Source organism: Manis pentadactyla, chromosome 3 (genome assembly GCF_030020395.1).
Source record: "Manis pentadactyla isolate mManPen7 chromosome 3, mManPen7.hap1, whole genome shotgun sequence".
Taxonomy (NCBI): Eukaryota; Metazoa; Chordata; class Mammalia; order Pholidota; family Manidae; genus Manis; species Manis pentadactyla.
The window spans coordinates 31,909,041-31,929,887 of record NC_080021.1 but is presented as its reverse complement, the minus strand read 5'-3'; the positions used below and the strand labels follow the sequence as shown (position 1 = coordinate 31,929,887).

The following is a 20,847-nucleotide window of genomic DNA, read 5'->3' as shown; positions in this document are numbered from 1 at the left end:
GAGAGGGAGAAAAAAAGAATATGGGTAATTAATCAAAGATTTTTTTCTTTATATTGTAAGAGATATATTGAAATCTTCAACTGAAGTTGTTGAAGACAACTCTCTCCTGACCAAAGCATTACTATAGTAAATAGTTTTTCCCATCACAGGTAGTTTAAGTTCCAAGTTTGTCATTCACAAAATTTAGAGTATCATGGCCAGTGTTAGTGATGGGTCTCGTTGTAGCCTGGTTCCCTGAGAGCTCGAAATCAAAACGTTCTAGTAGTACTTATTATACAGATTTTGATTAACTAAAAAAAATAGTAGAATCTAATAGCGAATCAGAACTTACACTTCAATACTTTGCAAACTAAGGATTTTGAAGAATGAAGTTTCTAAAAGATTATAAATGGAATTATATTTTAGACCAATGAAATTTAAAGAATTGCATTAATGTGTTTAAGCCATTTGGTCACAGTAGGTATAATCATCATCATGTTTCAGTTTTATCTTGCCCCTGAGGAACAAAGGCCCCACCTCAATTCAAAATTGCGAGGGAGAAAACATTTTATGTTTCAGTCAAGTATAATGTTAAATGTTGGAGTCTTTGGTTAACAAAGACACTTAGTACATACGTACTGAAATGTTATACCACCTTTTTAGAGACTTCCGTAGACCAGCCTAATATTTCACATTTGCACTTATGCATAAAAGGAGACATTTTCTAGAGATAGAGATTACTATTATTTGTTTGTTTTATGTTTTCCTACAGGCACAAGCATTGTTCCCTTTCAGAAAAAACGACTAACTCATATGTCTGGATGGATGGCTCTCATTCCAAATGCAAAACATATTAATTGGTATTTTAAGGATGTAGATCACATAACCAACATTTCATATACATCAACATTCTATGGATTTAAGGTAATTAAAGAGCTATAAAATCCATCTCCTAATAATTATGCTTGCATATTATTCAAACGCAACCTGTTCTTGTCCTCGCACCAGTTGTTAGGCTCAGAATGCCCTTGTCTCCCATATCGACCTTTTAAAATTCTGCACTTCCTCCACAACTCCCCTTAAAACTAAGTAAGCCAAAAAGACAAACCTTGTTGAAGAATCAGAAGTCTTTCTGCCATATTCCTGTAGTACTAAGCTTGTGCCCTGTCATTATTACCATGATAATAACTAACATTTGTTGAGTGCTTATGATGTTTCAGGTATCAGTTAAGGGCTTTATCATTTGTATTATGAAATACATCATGTGCAGAAAATAACAAGCCAACTCCAGTATGTATACTACCTAGCTCTACCTGAATCTAACATTCTGTGAATCTTTACTTCTGATTTTTTTTAAAGAAATAAACATTTTAGATGAAGTGGACATCCCCTGTATGGCTTACCATGATTTCTTTCCCCACTCACCACCTCTGATGGTAACCAGTATCCTGAACAGGGTGTTTTCGTCCCCATTCATGTTCTTCTACATACCTGCAGCCAAAAAAAAAAAATACTTAGCATTGCCGAAATTAAACATTAAAGCATTAAAAATTACAGAAATAAAATATTCTTTAAGTGTATGTGTGTGTGTAGAAAGACTTTCATTGCTGTAGGATAGAGCTGGCATTATTGCCACAGATGTATGAATTGTTAATAAACAAAATATCTAATATTGAGGTGAATTGCATGTCATCAAAGTTAATGTATATTATGCAGGATATAAACATATAAAACAAGTCACCTTTTTTGCAAATTTTTATAGGAAGAAGACTATGTAATCATATCTCATAACTTCACTCAAAATCCTGATATGTTTAATGTTATTGATATGAGGAACGGCTCTTCGAATCCATTGAACTGGAATACGAGCAGGAATGGAGACTGGCACCTCGAAGCAAACACTAGCACTCTGTATTACTTGGGTGTGTATTAGGCAGGAGTGATTATTTTCTAACGCTTTGTCTAGAGGAAGAGAAAATTTGCTTAAGGGCAAAGTGTGTTATACAATGCCCTGTCTGTAGTAGGATTCAAGAAATGTTTGTTAAATGAAAGGACTAGAGACTAAATTTGTGCTGGAAAAGGCCTTGAGTTGAATTAAGAACTTACATTTTGTGTTTGGAGATAACACCAATGCTCTTGCATGTGATCCAACACTTCACAAAATCAGAGGACATGAGTACGATGGAAGCTGTTATATACTTTGTTTCCATTTTTACTATTTAATTATTTTTAGAAAATAAAAACATTTAAGAATAAATTATAAGTCCTAAAATACTCATTTTGTCAAGATATTTTGATTATGTGCTTCTCATTTTGTCAGAATTTCTCCCTGTGTATTCCATGCATTTGAATTATACCAAGTTACTATCTAAAGAGTATTTTCAAATTGCCATGATTTTGTTTACATTCAAGTCCTTTGATCGTCATGTTAATCTAAACTGTTTTATTTCACTTTCAGTGTCAGGAAGAAATGACCTTCACCAGAGCCAGCCCCATTTCTGGGACCCTGGATCCTGATGTGAAAGACGTTGTTATTAATTTCCAAGCTTACTGCTGCATTCTCCAGGACTGCTTTCCTGACCCTCCCCCATCAGGAAACCCAGTTCCCCGGAAGCGACCAGACACATATAAGTACATAGCCCTCTGTTCAGTAACACCTTCAAAGGCACTTAACAGAATCCTTTTCATTTATCACCACTGCTTGAGAAAACAATGCCCTCCTCCTGCACAGCGCCTTGTCTGGCACAAAGCACTTCCATACACATCACTTCACTTCAGCCTTATAACCACCCTGATGAGAAATTGGGAAAATGTTACAAAAATTATGTGTTCGTGTTCTTGGTAATCTCAGACTTGCAGAATGTTAGAGCTGGATTATTAGACCAGCTCCCTTATTACTTAGGTGAGAAAGCTGAAGCCCAATGACTTATGTGACTTAGATAAGATCATAAAACTTCTCAATGACCCATCTAGAACTGCACTAGAAACAGTCTTCTTGTTAATCCAATGCTTTCTTAGCAGGTAGTGTTTCTTTCTCTAGAATAACTGTCATGGTCAAATCATATTACAGTTTATTTAATTGTATTTCAAATATTTGATTTCCTAAATGTAGATTAATTCTTCCAGTTAAAAGTAATTTTTCTGTTTTTGAAATTTACATAGCCCTTCACCTTTATTTCTCTTATGAAACATCACTTTCTATCTTGCATTATAGTAATTAATATACATGATGGAACTAGTACATTAAGGTGCTAGTATTTCAGACCCTTAAAAGCCCGGTCCTGATTTGATGTATATTTGTATCCCTTATGGAGAAGTAATAACAAAATAATGAGAGTGGTGATAGAAGCAAATACTGATGCTATGAACCAAGTACAGCCCAATGCTATTTAGTTAGTGAGTTACATTTCAAAATATACAGATACTGCAGTGGCTGTTGTACAAAAGAGCAATAATAGAATTTTTTTATATATTCATTCAACCATTAAAAAATACTTACTGAGCATCTGCTGTGCACCAGGCACTGGGTTGAACTCTGGGGAGTCAATTGTGAAAAACATAGATGTGGTGTAAGATAAATTTTAGCCAAAATAAGCAGGCGAAGAGAGGCAACAAAGGGCCAGGTAGTTTATTTGAATGCCACTCCTGGGTGATGTTTTGCGGTCTGGGTATTACAGGCTGGGGAAGTCACACCCGGTCAGGGAGGTGGGGGCTTATAAGGGATCAGGAGGGGGAGGAGTGGGCAAGCTATCCTAGGGGGTATGGAGAGGTATGATTGGCTAAGGGTGACATAATAGACAACTAGAAACTTCTTTCCTTCCAAGAGGGAGGAGGCTGACATCTGGATCTTAGTTGGCACATCAGAAGGATGGAATTCAGGAAGAGCTGTCCGCTTTCCATATAAGGCACGGACCTTGGGGTCTGGTCTGTTCTCCTTTTATGGCATCTCTCTTTCTGTTTGCATGTCCTTGTCTTTCCTTCCTCCAGCCTAACAGTCCCTTCCCTCAACACACATTCTTTCCAGACACATGCCAACACCAGCAAACAAAGAAACAAAAAAGTAAACAGAAGGTAAAGTACCTGAGTGAGTTATGATGAAGGTTATAACAGGAATGGTTATGGGGCCGGGACAGAGAACAACAGAGCAGTGACATTCTTGGGCAGGGTGGTCAGGAACAACCTATGAAAGGAGGGAGCATTGCAGCTGAGCCCCAAAGGATGGGGAAGAGTTGGCAACGTGAAGGGCCAGAGGGGAAGTTTCTAGGCCAAGGCAGCAACTTGGGCAGAGGCCCTGATGTGGAAAATAGTGTGGCGTATCTAAGAACTGAGAGAAAATCAGCATGGCTGGACCCTGGCGAGCAGAAAAATGGCCCAGAAATGTGTTGGATACAGGTGGAAATCAGACCAGTTCATGCAGACTGAAATAGGAGAAGCCTTTAAATGACTGTCAGCTAAGTGCCGTATTTCAAATTACATTTTGAGAAGACCACTTTTGCTACTCTGTGAGTATTATAGTGGGACAGAGGAGAAGGCAGGGAGGCTCATAAAAAAACTCCGGAGGGCTTTATTATAGTTATAAGCCATCAAGGTTATTGGTCAAAAAGCTCTGAGGTCGAAGGTAGATAAAATTATTAAATGTTTAATTAATACATGTTATGACTCGTGTAAAAGATTGGTCTACACCAAGATAGGCAGAAGTATGTGTAGATAGGCTGTGTGTGTATGTGTTAGTATCGGTTTTCCCCCCACAGTGTGAATTCTGCTCACTGGAAAACCATTCTTCTATCCCTCCCTTCACAAAATCTAGCCTACTCTATTCTTTTTTTCTCTTTCCTCATGAAATAGTATCATGCATAAGGGTCTTTAAATGGACAAAGGATGCTTTTTTCTTTCACTTTCCACCATGTTTAATCTTACAAGGAAATTTAGACAAAATCATGGTCTCACAAATAAGGATTCAGTGAGAGAAAAAGCAATTCAGACTGTGGATGGGAAGGAAATTTTCTTCAGTGGAGAAAAAAACTAGCTGTGCATGTTGAGCATTTTACTAAGTGTACTTATTAGCTTGTCTACTAAGTGAATTATAAACTAGTTCTCATGGTTATTCCCAAAACATCTAGTATAGGGCTGCACCCTAAAGAGATAGTCACTAAATATATAGAGATGATACTTCAGGGAACTATTTCTCTTTTCTTTTCAGCTTATGGTCAAATGACTCTTTTTGGCAATCATCTCGAGAAAATAATTATACCGTACCTCACCCAGGAACAAATGTGGTTATTCCTGAAGGCAAGTACACAAACATAAACAAATATAATGCTTGGCATTTATGCAACATTAGGATACATACCACAAAGTTAGCATTGCACTTTTTTGTAGCACACCTTGGGGAAAGAGCAAAGATAAAGAGGTGAATTCCTTTACTATGCCCTGGATACTAGATCTAGCTTTCTGGGTTTTGTGTGGATTTAATCCTGAATATTAAGAATACATATTTTCTGGGAGAGAGAAGAATTAGCCATTGTGTAGAAAAAGGGTCATAAATGGCAAAGCTAGGACTCACTGTTAAGGTTTTCAATGTCCTACCTATAGGTTATAGTCTATGACTTATTATATATTTCTTATATTAAAGTATTGTTTTACAGGAACATGGATTGTAGCAGACACAGATATTCCACCAATGGAAAGGCTCATTATTTGGGGGGTTCTAGAGCTGGAAGATAAACATAACGTGGGTGCTGCAGAGTCTCCTTACAGGAAAGTTGTTCTGAATGCTACCTACATATCACTGCAGGTAGGAGTAGGGGTCTTATAAATTTTACCCTTATTAATAAAATTCTAAAATGTTGGACATTTACTAAAACAAATTCTGAGAAAGCGTATTCAATGCATGCGAGTAAACACAAACTGCTCAAGCCCATGAAAAGCGAGCCTCAGGTAAATCCAGTATATTTCTGCTGTCCATCAAATTGTGGACTAGGCATTCCAGAAGGAGTAAGTACCAGGCTACTTTTTACTGTGAGGTTTGCCCGTTTTCAGTCCTACGTAGAATATTTAAAGTATTATTAGATAAAGTTAAACTCACAATTTGCCCCAACAAACAGAGAATCTCCAGGAGTTCTGGGGAAAAAATGAAAGATTTTAAGACTTTTCATTTTTTTTTTAGGAAAAAAACAGTATTTCCTAAAATGTATGGACCTAGATAGAATTATGAGAGTGGGAGCTGACGAATAAAAATATTTCAGTTGTTTCAAACAATCACCTCATTCTCTCATAAACCTCAGATGGTTTTGAGCAAGTAATAGTTTAATCAATTGCATTGTTTTGTCAGTCTTTTATTATTGTTCACTAAAAAGAATGGCCAAACCAAAAAGCTATTAGGCACCATTAAAACATAATAAGAGTATTAACTTTTCTTTGATGAAACTTAGCCTTCAATGCTTTAAAGGTTTGTGACATTTTGATTAGGCGCACAAGCTTTGAGGTAAATTAAAGCTACGATTGAATCTTTACCTCTCTGTTGGTTGGTTGGGTAACCTTGGGGAAAGTTACTTGATCTCTTTTAGTATCACTGTCTCACTTATAAAGTGAAAATAATACTTGTTCATGGATTTAGTGTAAAGGTTAAATGATATTTGTAAAGCTGTGTATGCTATGCCTGACATAGAATCAGCAAGTATTTAGTGATAGGGATTATTATTGTAACAACGACACACATTTCCGATAGCTTGGATTTAAGTGTGAAAAGCATATTTTATGTATGCATATTGTGATAAAATACAGTGTGATATGTACAAATAGCACTAGCGTAGGTCTTAGCAGGTCTCAGTTTTAGATTCAGTTCTAACAGTAAGTAGATAATGATTTGACCTTGGAAAAATCATTTCAACTGCCTGTTCCAAAAGAAATGGGTTAAATCACTTCCAGCTATAACACTGCTCTTTGTATGACAAAATTCACTCCTTTTTACTAGAAGAGGGTGCCAGTGCTTTCCTAGTTCCTTTCTTATGGGGGGAGTTTTTTTCTGTTCAGTTTTTAAGCATTAACAATTTTGTTTCACTGCAGGGAGGTAGATTAATTGGTGGCTGGGAAGATAACCCTTTTAAAGGAGAATTACAGATTGTTCTTAGAGGAAATCATTCTACTCCAGAATGGGCTCTTCCAGAAGGACCAAATCAAGGATCAAAGGTCTTAGGTATGTGTTTCCAGATACCAAAAGTGTCATATCAGTTTTTAGAATCTATTTTAAAACATAGAGCACTTAAGTACTTGGTACCAGTTATGATGTTATGATATCAGAAGCTTTTACAGACAATTATTTACAGTAAAGGGTTATAAAAGAGCAGAGGTCTTTTAAATTAAGTCATGTCACATTAAAATAAATGTAGATGTGTATATTTAAACCAAAATATAATTCATTGCAAACTAACATTAACAAACCTCCTCATATGTATCTTTTTTCTCCAATCTGTTTTTTCTTATAGTCTTTCCTTTATATAAGCAAGAATGATTTCATACTCCAGTGCTTTTCCCCTAAAAGGTAGCTTTTCTACACATTTTTCCATTTACAATATTAAAAATCAGTGGATCAGTTGACTCTGCTCTTAACTACCCTATCACAACTGTTGCCGAATTTTAACATCCCAGCTGCATTTGTATGACTGTACATATTCCTGTTTGAGCCTGGAAAACAAAGGAACTGAAAGGATTTAGTTTGGTCATAATTAGTAACTGAATTTATTAATACCACTGCATATTTTTTTAAAAGATGCATATAAGCAGGTACTGCAGTTGCCCTAGTACAATTTGTAAAACAGTGATAATCAATAAATAAGGGCATAGAAAATGGCTTGAGATTGAACTAATCAGCTCTCCACTGGCAAATGTCCCAAGGCAGACAAATTCCATCTTATGAAAATTTTGCTTTTCTGTGTTTATTTTTTTATTTCAAAAGTAGCATTGCAAATGACACACACACTATCAAAACAAAATATTAAGAAAAAATGTACATCTTTCCAATTCTACCTCCTCTTGAGAAAACTAGTATTAATTAGCAACTTTTTCATGTCGTATGTTCTTCATTGATTCCTTTATTTGTATTACATGCCTTTATTTATGATAGAGTAGTACTGTGCCTTTTATGAAAAATATGGTCAAACTAAATATATTACTATGCAATTTTGTTTCCTCACTTAATATATTGTAGATATCTTTCCAAATCACTGCTTATAGATAACACTTTTCCTTTTTATAGTAGATTGCTGTATTAATATATAATAATTTATTCTGTTATTCTCCAATTAGTAGGCATTTGGATTAATTCTAGTTCTCTAATATTTCCAAATATTGTTGTAGTAAACATCCTTATTCATTTATCTTTATGAACTGGCTTTAATTTCTATAGACCAGATTCCTAAAGTCTGTCAAAGGGTCAAAACCTTCTTAGCCCTGAGCAGAAAACCCCAATTCATTCCATTCATTCTAAAATGTCCAGTCACTTATTAAAACATATTAATTATTTATCTTTTATGAAAAGACAAACATCTAACTCAGTTCTGTGTGGTGAATAAATGGGAGTATGTCTTTCTCCCTCAGGGGTGTTTGGGGAGCTGGATCTTCATGGAATTCCACGTTCAATATACAAAACCAAGCTCTCAGAAACTGCAGAAGCAGGTTCCAAAACCCTGTCTCTGATGGATGCTGTGGATTGGCAGGTAGAGGAAATACCATGTGGTGGAGAGTGAATACACATACCGGGTCGACTTAAAAGCCTTCTTCTTTATTCTCATGGGCATTTATTTTCTCACATGATTAACCAGGGAAATGTGTATTTTATAAACAACTTGCCCTCAAAAAGCTCACCTGATGACAAGCATTTAAAAATTGGAATCTCAAAGATCCTTCTAAATATATAAAGAACATTATGTATATATTAGTCATGAAAGGAAAATCAGGAAAGATTTTGTATAAACAATTTTATATATGTCTTTTACTTTTCAGGAATATCAAATGATAGTTGTGTAAAAACAAAATCTGGGGAAATTCTTCTAAGCCTTAAGAATATTGTACTGACCAGTTTTTAATAAAAATATGAATATATTTGCTTTTATCTATTTAATTTTTTAAAGTATATTGCCTGTGATTTTCTTTAATGACTAAGTTAAATTTAAGGAAATGCTGAAATAATTCAAAATTATAATTCTTAACAGAAAGCACAGAATATTTATTTTTAGAGACCTAAACATATAGTTTGTTTTATCCTTAAATTTAAGGAAATGCTGAAATAATTCAAAATTTAGAAATCATAATATAGATCACAGCATATTTATTTTTAAAGACCTAAATGTATAATTTGTTCTTTCTGATAATGCTGCAATTGCCAACTAGATATAAATTAAATTAGAATTACTTAATAGTTGTTAAGAAATAGAAAACTATTTTAAAAATTGTTCTTAAACTTGGCACTTGAATTTTTCTAAGGAGGGAGAAGAGATTGTGATAACAACCACAAGCTATGATTTCCACCAGACAGAAACTAGAAGTATCATTAGAATCCTACATGATCAGAAAACTCTTATTCTCAATGATACCCTTTCCTACACTCACCTTGGTAAGTGGCTGCTTTTTAAACAAATAGATGCGTAATTAAAATGTCTTGAAATATTCACACTTTTAGTGCTTTCCTTTGTAATTACAATTACTTGATAAAAAAGCATCTCACAAATATTTCTGAGGAGCATTTCATTCAGATTGGTGCTACTAACCAAGGGGACCAATAGTCCCTGCTGTATGCATTCATTCATTCAGCAAATATTCAGCAAACACCACTGTTTCACATTCCATGGAATAAGGCTGGAACTTACTGTTTTAACAAGCTTCTAGGTGCCTCTTTTGCACCCTGAATTTTGAGAAACCCTGATTTGAGAGTATCTTTGTCCTAATTTGTTTCATTAACACACTCCCTTGCTGTAACTGCATTTAGATAAGCTATAGGAAAATGGTACAGCTGTAAATTCTCAAGACGAGAAGCAATTAATCAGAATCATCTGAAGAGTATGGGATCAGGGCCATCCCAGCACCCCAGGCTTTCCTATTGGACATGCTACCTTTACCTGAATCCCAGGAAGCAGAAGCACACAGGAGTATAGTGTTAGGAAAGCCATTCAGATGCTTCTGAGGATCATGAGAACTCCAACTGTAAGGTGGCAGGATAAATGGACAGATATTTGACCCTCATGAAAAAGAAACTTATAAGAGCATTTTAAAGCAGTATATAATACGTATTTTTCTTTAAATTAAAAGGAAAAAGTTACATTGAAGAACATTCACTGTAAGACAAATGATCTTGGAAGTTTGACACTACATATTCTTTTAAATTATGAAATATTTCTCTCTGCCTGAAATGCACCTACTTATCTTAAAGTTTTGAGTAAGATATCTAGAATTTAATTTAGGTTATATTTTATGAATCATTAAGATCTAAATGTTCAGACTGATATGCCACTACATATTTATAAAGAATTGTGGTTGAAGTTTAGGCATCAGGAAATATACCTACCTATGTGATGCTGATTCTCCACAGGACATGGGGCAAATTCTTTCACTTCTATACCTCATTTCCTCATCTATTAAAATTAAAAGCTTCTCAATTTGCCTTACAGCAGTGTTTTTGCATATAATAGGAAATGACTGCAAACTACCAACTAAGTAATAACATCATAATTTCTGGTTATAATAACCATTTTGGTGTAAATGAAATACTTTTGATTAATTCCATTTTAGAAATAAAAAGTACCATATTTTAGTCTGCCATCTGTGTATGTTCAAGCATGCAATTCTGATCAATTCATATATTCATGTTGATTTTTGGCATATTAGAAATGTATGTGTCCTATGAACTGCAAAGAAACCCAAACAACAGAGGTATTTTTTCTTCATTGGTAATAATTTAGCTGTCTTTATGTTGCAGCTGAGAGATATCATGTTCCTGGAACAGGTCAGAGCTACACATTAGCAGCTGATGTTGGGATACTGAGCAGGAACATCAAAATACTTGGTGACGAGTACCCCGGTTGGTACAAGGAATCTTTTGGTGCACGAGTCCTGGTCAGCACATTCACTGAAAATATGATGACATTTAAAGGTTGGTACAAATTCAGTTTATCTTCTAAATGAAATATTGCTTGGTTTCTCCTATGTTCAGTTAGTTCTTAGATAATTCTCTTTTCTATACAGTTTCACTTATTTTTAAAAACAAAATTCAACTGAGTAAAACTGAAAGATCTTACTGGCTTTATTCAATGATTTCTGAATCAGGCATCATCCAATCTAGCAGACAGAAAGGAGCTCTGAGGAGCTGTACGGACTGAGAAGCTTTTGTAGACAGAGGAGAACAGGAACAAGGAAGAGACACTAGGCAAAAAAGAGGATTGGTTACTGCAAGGGCCTGTTCCAATTTGCAACAGCTCTAATTTTAGAAACCTTTATATTGAGCAAGCAGCTATCCCATTGTAATTTCTACCTATTGGTCATTATCTGTCAACAGAAACTTAATCGATGATGATGATGATAATGATTATCATGATGCAAGATTACAAATGCCATACTAAGCATTTAACAGACATTATCTCACTCTTCATAGTGCAATAGCATAAATATTTTCCCTCTCTTAAAGATAGATAAATAGATGATTAGAGGGGTGAGACTGCTCTGACCTTGGATATGAATCCACATCTCTTTCACTTCAAATCCCATGATAGACCCTATTCCCATGACAACCCTTCCTTGCTCCTACAGATTGTTTTGTGATATAAGTAAAGAAAACACATTTATGGCCTAGATGATCTCTAGGAACAATTTCTTCTTTGTCTCTCTTGCTCATCGTGCGTTCTCAACTATATACATCCAATTGTTGGCTCATGAATCTCAAGACAGGCTTTTCCATTTTACAAAATTACTCTTCTTCAGTGCATTTCGTTAGGTATCAGTTTTCGAAACAAGGAATAGCCTCTACTGTTTTTTTTACCAGCCGTGAATCTCTGTGCCTGTTTCCTTATATAGAAGATAGGAATAATAAATGTTCCTAACCTACAGGGCGTTGTATGAGAATTAACCCATAGATTGCCTGTTAAACACTTTGTGCAGCACTTTGCTCAGAGTAACCCCTCTAATGGATTGTTACTGCTTTTATTACTAATCTCTGAAACTGCCTCTTGTCACCCCAGTGGTACTTATAACAAATTGATTAGCAGATACTCGGCAATGCATATTCTGAAAGAGATTATGTAAAGATAATGCACTTAAAAACTCTTTAGAGCATCCAAATTGAAATGGCAGGTAAATTCTATCTCATGCCTTATGTCATGCATTCTCCACAGACAATATCACCAAGAAGAGGGAGAGAATTGGTATTTGGGGGCCAAGAAAACCTTAGATAAACAATGGTTTATGACCCTCCAAAGGGCCACTATACATTAACAGATGCACAGTGTATCTGTGGTATTAAAATTTCATGGAGAGGGGAGGTTGTTGGGAAAATAAAATCCCTAAAATGGCTCTTCTGGGGGACAGTGAGAAAAAATGCAGAAATACTTCCTTATTTGGATTAAAGGAACAAAGAGAAATGAATGAGATTTCCATGAAGAAGTTGAAAACAAACTTTTAATTTGGAAAATTAAAACTTTTGTAGCTTTTCAGTATATTTAATTGTTTCAAGAAAACCAATTTTATAACTCTTCCCCCAACCCCCGCAGGAAATGCAAGAATCAGTAATGTGGAATTTTATCGCAGTGGGCAGGAAGGCTTCAGGGATAGCACAGATCCAAGATATGCTGTAACATTTCTTAACCTAGGACAGGTTTGTACTATATTTTTAATTTTTGTATGTATTCAAAATAAAATATCTTGATTTTTTTTTCATTTAGCTTTACTCATTAGCCATATCCCAAATGAAAAGCCTGTTTATATATCCATACCACTGTCAAAAGTGGGAAAATTAATGTGCTTAGAAGGCTGATGACTTAAGAAAAAGTGAGAGAGAGAATATTTCTTGCGAAAATGAAAAATTAACTTGTATGTTTGAAGCTGAAACCCCTATCCTATTCATGTTCCTAAAGACATTTGAGTTGTAACCTCTTGCCCAGAGTATCTACTTTTGTAATTAAAAAAAAAATTCCTGCTTTCTCGTAAAATATTCTGAAAAATAATGTTTAGTTCCTTAGCATTTTATAAGTAATGGTAGAAATATAAATGCAAGGGAAAGTCTTTAAAAATTTTGTATCTGCATTTAAAATAAGCATAATTTCTTGCTTTATTTAGTCATAAATTGAAGATCCATGGAAGTTTCTCAGTATTAAAAGATCTATTAAGAAATCATCTCCTTTCATGGAATATAAATCAAATATTTTATTTATCAAGATTTGTTTCCTGAAAATCACCTGTATCAGTTTTTTCTTTAAATATATTTTAATTTTACTTTTAAAATGCTGACTGAATCCTGATGTTTTATAGACTGAAGAACGGGGCCTATCTTACATACGAGGGTGTGCTTTTCACAATGGCTTTTCCCCAGCAATTGGTGTGTTTGGGACAGATGGATTGGACATAGATGATAACATCATTCACTTTACAGTGGGGGAAGGTAACACAATATTTTCATCCAAATAACATGTCTTTCTGAGACAATCTTATCTGTAAACTCTAGAGCTATGCTGTCCAATAGATCTTCTGTGAGAATGGAAATAGTCTATATCTGTACTAATATGGTAATTACTAAAACCCTTGTAACCACTGAACAATTCAAATATGACTTCTGTGACTGAGGAACTGGATTTTTTATTTTAATTGAATTAATTTAATGGTACTTACTTTACATTTAAGTAGTCACAGGTAGCCATGGCAATCATATGGGGCAGTTCCAAAAAGAATTATTTATCAGACCATGATCTTATGTGAGTTATCTATCTAATCACTAACACTTTAAATTACTATGACTTTTGAAATAGTCCTCAGGTATCAATCAAAAATATTACCACAAAATATTATTTTATAAAAATTGTATTTGATTTTAGGAGGTTATTCTTTCTTGAATGTCATTATGAAGCATAATACAAACTCATTTAAGATGTATAAAATTTATGTGTGTGTTAAAATCTGATGTGGAGCCTGTGAACCTACATGTGTAAGAAGCACCCCAGAAGATTAATTTAGTTCATCTATTGAAGAGATAGAGTTTCTGTATCAAAGCGCTCAGAGGGCTTACTCTAAAATCTAAAAGGTTTATTTGTAAGGCTTAACCTTGAAAAGTAATTCCATGGAAAAAAAAAGAAAGACATTCTCCATAATATTCATTAAAAATTTATATATGTACTGAGGGATTTCATGTTTTTTCCAGGCATAAGGATATGGGGGAATGCCAACAGAGTTCGAGGAAACCTGGTTGTACTTTCAGTTTGGCCAGGAACCTATCAGAACAAAAAAGATTTAATTTCAACCCTCTGGCATGCAGCAATTGAGGTAATATGAATAAACTTATAATTTATACAGAAGTATGCAAAATTATAATTTATAATTTCCTTATTGACGATTATAATTTCTGTAGAAATTATAAATCTCAAATCTCAAAATGTTATTGAAGACTATTTCTTCCTTAGGTAAATATTGGTGTACTAATAAAATGACCTAATTAAAGGAATGAATGAACTTTCATTAAAGATGTGAGCTCCAATAGCCATTTGATTTTTTTGTGTTTATGTCCATTGGTTTTAAGAGTTATCTTATTTCTTTGCTTCTCCAACATTATTGCTTTCAAGTTCTGGTGCAAGACCTCTGCTGCTAATTGAGTGCCTTGTACATATTACTACTTAATTGTGAATTTCCTTTCCTTTCTGGTATGGAAAATTAGGATGATAGACAATAGAGTCTCTAAAACCCCTTTCTTATCTAAAATTCTTGGGATTCTATTTGTAAGGTTACTTACTCTTATCTGATATTACTACCTGGGTCCTTCTTGTTTACCATGAAGTTTCTTCAATTACTGTAGGTCTTTAGATGTAGAATGAGATTACATGCAAGAAAATAGAAACTACAGAGAAAGGATTTGCAAAGGAAACATAGCTTCCTCTTGTTTTTATTTTATATACGTATACCATGGGCATGAAAAAGAATTAAAATAGTTATCTTTGAAATGTGGGATAAGGATTGAGTTTTGTTTTTGTGCAACTAATTATAATCATTTTAAAGTAAAATCTAAATGTCTGGAACGTAGTATACATTTACGAGGTAATAATCCCCTCTTTTTATCTACTTATAGATATTAGAATGTAATCAAATGTTAATTCCAAATATTTCAATGATCTGTATTTTTTTAAGGAAAAGGTATTTTACTTTTATGAATTCCATTTGACTATGTTTATCAAAATCTTTAAAACTAAAGATGTTTGATATGCTTTAAATAATTGAGATCTTGACTGTTTTGCTGACACCATAGGCAAGAACTAGGTCTGTGTTCTACGCTTTTCATTTTCTGCCACTCTGACTTGGCTCATAATAAAACCATGTAGTAATTACTTAACATTTGTGTTAACCCAGCTTTTTATTATAGCAGATTTTATTTAAATGAGTGAATGCCTGTTTGAGTCTTATGGTCTACTGTAGTTGCATTGGTGGTTTTTTTCTTAATAAATGAAATCGGTAACAGAATATAACCAAGAAGAGTGATAAGATCCTTGTAACCTTGTTATAACACTGGAATATGATCTATGGCTTGTAAATATTGAACCACACCCAGTGGATTTTGTGACTGAAATAAAAAACAAGCTCTTTAATGCAATTTCCTGATAAAGTTGAAGGTATAGTATCTCTCTGACAGTTTTACACCAAGAACCTAAAGTAATTTCAGTATTTTTTTGTGATATAAGTTGAAACAGGTGAAAAACTTTTCCTCCTGAAAATGTAGTCATAATTAATTTTCCTATGTATGTCGCATACTTGTTCTCATTATATAATTGTGTATGAGCCTGACCCAGAGCATTTACTTTCTCACTGTACTAGGTAAACAGAGGGACCAATACAATCTTACAAAATAATGTCGTGGCTGGATTTGGAAGGGTGGGATACCGCATTGACGGTGAACCTTGCTCAGGTAAGTCTTTTGGCACAGACTCACTAAGACTAAGAAATAACTTGGCCAAATTTGTTAGAAATAAATAATTGTGGTTTGTTCATTCATATGCAATATCTCCTCCTCCTGGATAATGGAAGAACTCAACAGGCTAAATTATTTCAAGATACCATTGGAGTCTAAAGAAAATATGGACAGACTTTTAAAGATTACTTTTTTCCACGTTTATGATCCAAAAACTCGAAGAGTAACCAATTCTTGATTTGGCTGGTACTGGAATAATGAGTACCTTATTCTACTACCACACTCACAGAAGCAACATTTCTAAGCATAGAGATACATGTGTATAGGTTTATGCCACTCTTTATGCTTCCGCTTTAAAGGAATAAATGCTCCTTTTTTATATGTTAAAACCTGCAAGTATGAAAAAGTAAAAAGGACATAGACAGTTCTCAATACATTTCTATCAGCTGAGTAAAAATCAAGAATTAACTGAACATCTACTCTCTTGGCAAGACAGTAGGGGAACTGGAACATTGATGGTTGAACAAAAGGATATGATCCCTACAAAGGGGCATCTGCCAATAGCTAACAAAATTATAGGGGCATCTACATTCAGCTTAGTATTTATACTTCTGGTAATCTAACTAACATTTGCCTCTACAACACTTGAAGACTGATGTGTGAATAAGTTTATGCATCACGCATTGTCTATACTAGCAGAAAACTGAAAGCTGCCTTGTGTCCAATAATGTTGAACTAGTTATATAAAGCCAGACATTGGAACACTAGGTCCCTAAAAAAGGAGAAAATACATATCTATGCTTTGATATGGAGAAATCTCCAGGATATTTTAAGTGATAAAAGGAGGTTGCAGGATGGTATATAATACTGTTTTGTATATAATATGGTTTGTGGAAGAAAGAGAAGAAAATGGGAATATATATGATATTTGTGTCTACATAAAGAAACACGAAGTATGAAAACAAAAAGCCATAGAAGGTGAGTGGGAACAGGGTGCCTGATGACTTAATATTGAATAATTTTTATAATCTCCTTATTTTTCTACTAGGTAAATGAATTATCAGATCAAAAAACTACAATAAATAATACAACTGCTGGCCTTACCTCTTGAAAAACTTAGTAAAAACATAAGGGATTTTCTCAGAAAAATGTATGTCTTGTACAGTTGACTTTTTTTTATCTTTGTGAGAGTACTTTTAGGATTCTTTGAATCAGCATTCTTGTGCAAATACATTTTGAAGAAATAAAGTAACTGCCAACAAGTTTAATTGATTCTTTGGTGTGTGCTTTTATTAAATATTTTACTTCCCAACAGTTCAAAGAGGCTTTTCTTTGACTTAAAATTTTTAAATATGACATTTCTCTGCAATCTTTGAGGTGTTGTAGTGTTCTGAAAATTAAAATATGGCCTGTGAAAATGAATATTTACTAATATGTATAACACCATGTAATGCATTTTCACTAACTGTATTGATATTCCTAAATTGAAAGTGTTTATCAGAAGGTTTTGAATTAAAAGAAATTGAAATATGAGACATCATGGAGCAATTGAGGTTAACTAAAGCTCCTGGAATGGGTCATCTATTTATTTAGGCCATCTCCCAGACAAGGGAGATTCTGGGATGCTGGGAAGAGAGCTATGACCACACTGGGTCCAGGCGGCAACATTGTGTGGAACCTCATGGAGGAAACAGAATAGAAGCCAGGCAGCCCGTAGGTAAAATTTCAGTCCCAAAGTATCAGGAAGAAAGGAAAATTAATGGAGGATAGGAGGAAGTCACTTACAAGGGGATGTGGACAAGAGAGCTATTACTCAGTACAATTTTGGAGGTGGTGCTGCTCTATTTAGGGAATCCTCAATTTATGCATGATTGGGAGGAAGTTATTAAGTTTCCTCTCTGATCAGAACATAAGTAAAACCTTCATAAAAATCTACTTCAATGATCCTGTATATTAATAATGAGTAGAGCCTCCATTTATTGAGGCATTTCATATGGATTATTTAATTTGGTTTTCAAACAACCCCGAATTAGGCATCAAAACGTTTTTATATAAGGAAACTTAGGTTCTAAAAGGTTAAATAGCTTCCCAAGGTCATGCATACATTAATTCAATAAATATTTAATGAGCACCTGTCTTCTAGGCTCTAGGAATATGGTGGTGGAGGAGCTAGTCATGGTGTCTTCTCTCATGAAGCTTACGTTCTAATAGGAGAGAAGAGATGGATAATTCTCAAAGAAGTAATTACAAAATATCAAGTGAAAATAATTCAAAATGCTAAGTAAAGTAATTGAAGTGCTACTTTGACTCAGGTAGTCAGAGAAGGTCTTCTAAGGAAGTGACCCTTAACTTAAAAATGGGGTGACCAGAAGGAACCAGCAACAAAAAGGTGTGCAGGGGAAGCATTTTACAAACAGCAAGGAAGTATCACTGTGGTTCAAGTTTGGCCTTGCTTGAATCCAAACCTCATGTACCTTCTAATAAAATTCCTGTTTCATTTAATCAAAAATAATAAATGAAGGATGCTAGTAACTAAACCAAAGTTTTGCAAATTGTATCCAATTATTCTGAGTAATGCGAAGGGACAAACTAGATAAGAGTAAATATTAAAAAGAGTAAGCTGTAAATGGCTGAGCCATAAAAATGTTTGATCCCGTTGAGATTTGCATCAGAATTCTGTATTTAATTTTTAAAAGAATTTTAACTTCAACTGCTAATTGCTTATAAAACTCTGGCATGACTTGTAATGCTAATTCTCTGGTTCTGCATTTCCTTCCAAGGTCAGTTTAATCCCATGGACAAGTGGTTTGACAATGAAGCCCATGGAGGTTTATATGGAATCTATATGAACCAAGATGGACTTCCTGGATGTTCTCTTATACAGGGATTTACCATTTGGATGTGCTGGGATTACGGAATTTATTTTCAGGTAAATGGAATCCAAGATGGTGATGGCTTGTCTTTTTTATGATTCTAGTTTGTATTATAACCTGCAAGTTGTATTACAGACCACGTCAAGTGTACATATCTATAATGTGACCCTGGTTGACAATGGAATGGCAATTTCATCAATGATTTACATGCCGCCTGCTGTATCTCACAAAATTTCCAGTAAAACAGTACAAATTAAGGTAAGAAATTAATACAGCCACAATAAGGAGAAAGAACAAACCTAAGGGGGGTAAAATTAGTGAAAATCTTGAGAACAATCTCCTTGACTTCTACGCAAAGCTGGTCCAAACCTCCTGTCTTTGCTCTCATTGTCTTCTACCAAGAAGCTTTCCACCCTACCTTCTCCTTTTTTCCCTCACCTCTTCTTGCTTATCACCTTTCAATCTTGCCACAGTTAGTTAAATTTCATTTTCTCTATGACATCCTTCCTGAACCAGCTTAGTTGGGATTGACATGCCTTCATTTTTTGTTCCTACTGTTCCCTGAACATATTTCTTTCATAGAAATATAACATGTCACTATATATAATTATTTACCTGCCTGTCTTCCCCCTCCTACACTGTGTATCATTCCTTCCACTCAAGGCAGCAATTACATCTTTTTCATCTCAGTTTTATGAATGATCCACTTCTCAAACTAATAGATTGTGTTCTGTTGCAGTAGAATTCAGTATTATCCATTATTATGTTTTCCTTTAGGGAAAGCTATCATCAAAGCTTACTGTTTGAATTTTTTAATAGAGCTCATTAATTGTTGGAAGTAGCCCTGAATTTAACTGCTCTGATGTCCTAACTAATGATGATCCCAATATTGAACTTTCTGCTGCTCATCGGAGTTCTAGACCTCCATCAGGTGAAAGTTTTAGAACTTTAATTTTGGCATTCACATGACTGCATATTCAAATTTCATTAACTCTCTTCTTTTTATAACAGGTGGGAGAAGTGGAATTTGCTGGCCTACCTTTGCTTCAGCACATAACATGGCACCCCAGAAGCCGCATGCAGGGATCATGAGTTACAATGCCATCAGTGGTCTTTTGGACATCTCAGGCAAGTTTAAACATAGGCTTTGACAAATCTACTCAATTAAGTTCTATAAAGAATATGTAGAGTGTAACTAGTAATGTCTCATTGTTAATAAAAAATTATTTCAGTGAATTTGTATATGAATCTGCCTAATATGACAAACAAAGAAGTCAAACATCAGAGTCAATTTCAAGAATGGTTCCTATATATTCATATATAGGAAATTAATATATATTAAAGAATTGATATTTAATTTTCCTTCTTAAACAACAGAAAGAACACTGGTATAGTGATTTAATATTAATTAGTTTCTATAAGTTATAAAATCCCTTTCATATACATAGTGTTATAGAGTTCACCCTTGAAGAACAGCTGTTGGCAGAGTTAGGATTAGAATCAAGATATACTGACTTGAAATCCACTGTTCTTTCACTGAGCCAGCCTGCCTCCTTAAAAATATAAAATAATTGCATACAAATTAATGTAGTGAACATATCAGTTATTTTCACTTTGCCTGTTAAGCACACTGCCATTGTCTATTTCATTTTAACAAGTCTCCTTTTCATGATAATTTTAACCATCACCTCCTCAAAGACTGAAGTTCAATAGCTTAGACATCTAAGTTTTGACATATTTCTCACAACTTCTAAGTCCCAAAATGCAAAAGAAATTATTATTATTTTTCAGTGATATTTGTAATGATGAAACCCTTGCCAAAAATTATTAAATGTGCAACAGAGGTTTTAG

At 34.3% G+C, this 20,847-nt stretch overlaps 1 protein-coding gene across 1 annotated transcript in view; it reads left to right on the top strand.

Moving 5' to 3' along the window:
* Window positions 1-20,847, top strand: part of PKHD1L1 (PKHD1 like 1) — a 143,872-nt gene that overhangs the window by 95,835 nt on the left and 27,190 nt on the right. The window contains 18 exon segments of the mRNA XM_036876435.2: window positions 752-903; window positions 1,742-1,901; window positions 2,438-2,469; window positions 2,471-2,610; window positions 5,180-5,268; window positions 5,625-5,773; window positions 7,045-7,174; window positions 8,575-8,693; window positions 9,460-9,589; window positions 10,949-11,122; window positions 12,732-12,835; window positions 13,489-13,618; window positions 14,372-14,493; window positions 16,030-16,120; window positions 18,904-19,052; window positions 19,132-19,254; window positions 19,816-19,927; window positions 20,008-20,124. Coding sequence (XP_036732330.2) covers window positions 752-903; window positions 1,742-1,901; window positions 2,438-2,469; window positions 2,471-2,610; window positions 5,180-5,268; window positions 5,625-5,773; window positions 7,045-7,174; window positions 8,575-8,693; window positions 9,460-9,589; window positions 10,949-11,122; window positions 12,732-12,835; window positions 13,489-13,618; window positions 14,372-14,493; window positions 16,030-16,120; window positions 18,904-19,052; window positions 19,132-19,254; window positions 19,816-19,927; window positions 20,008-20,124 — 2,223 coding nt within the window.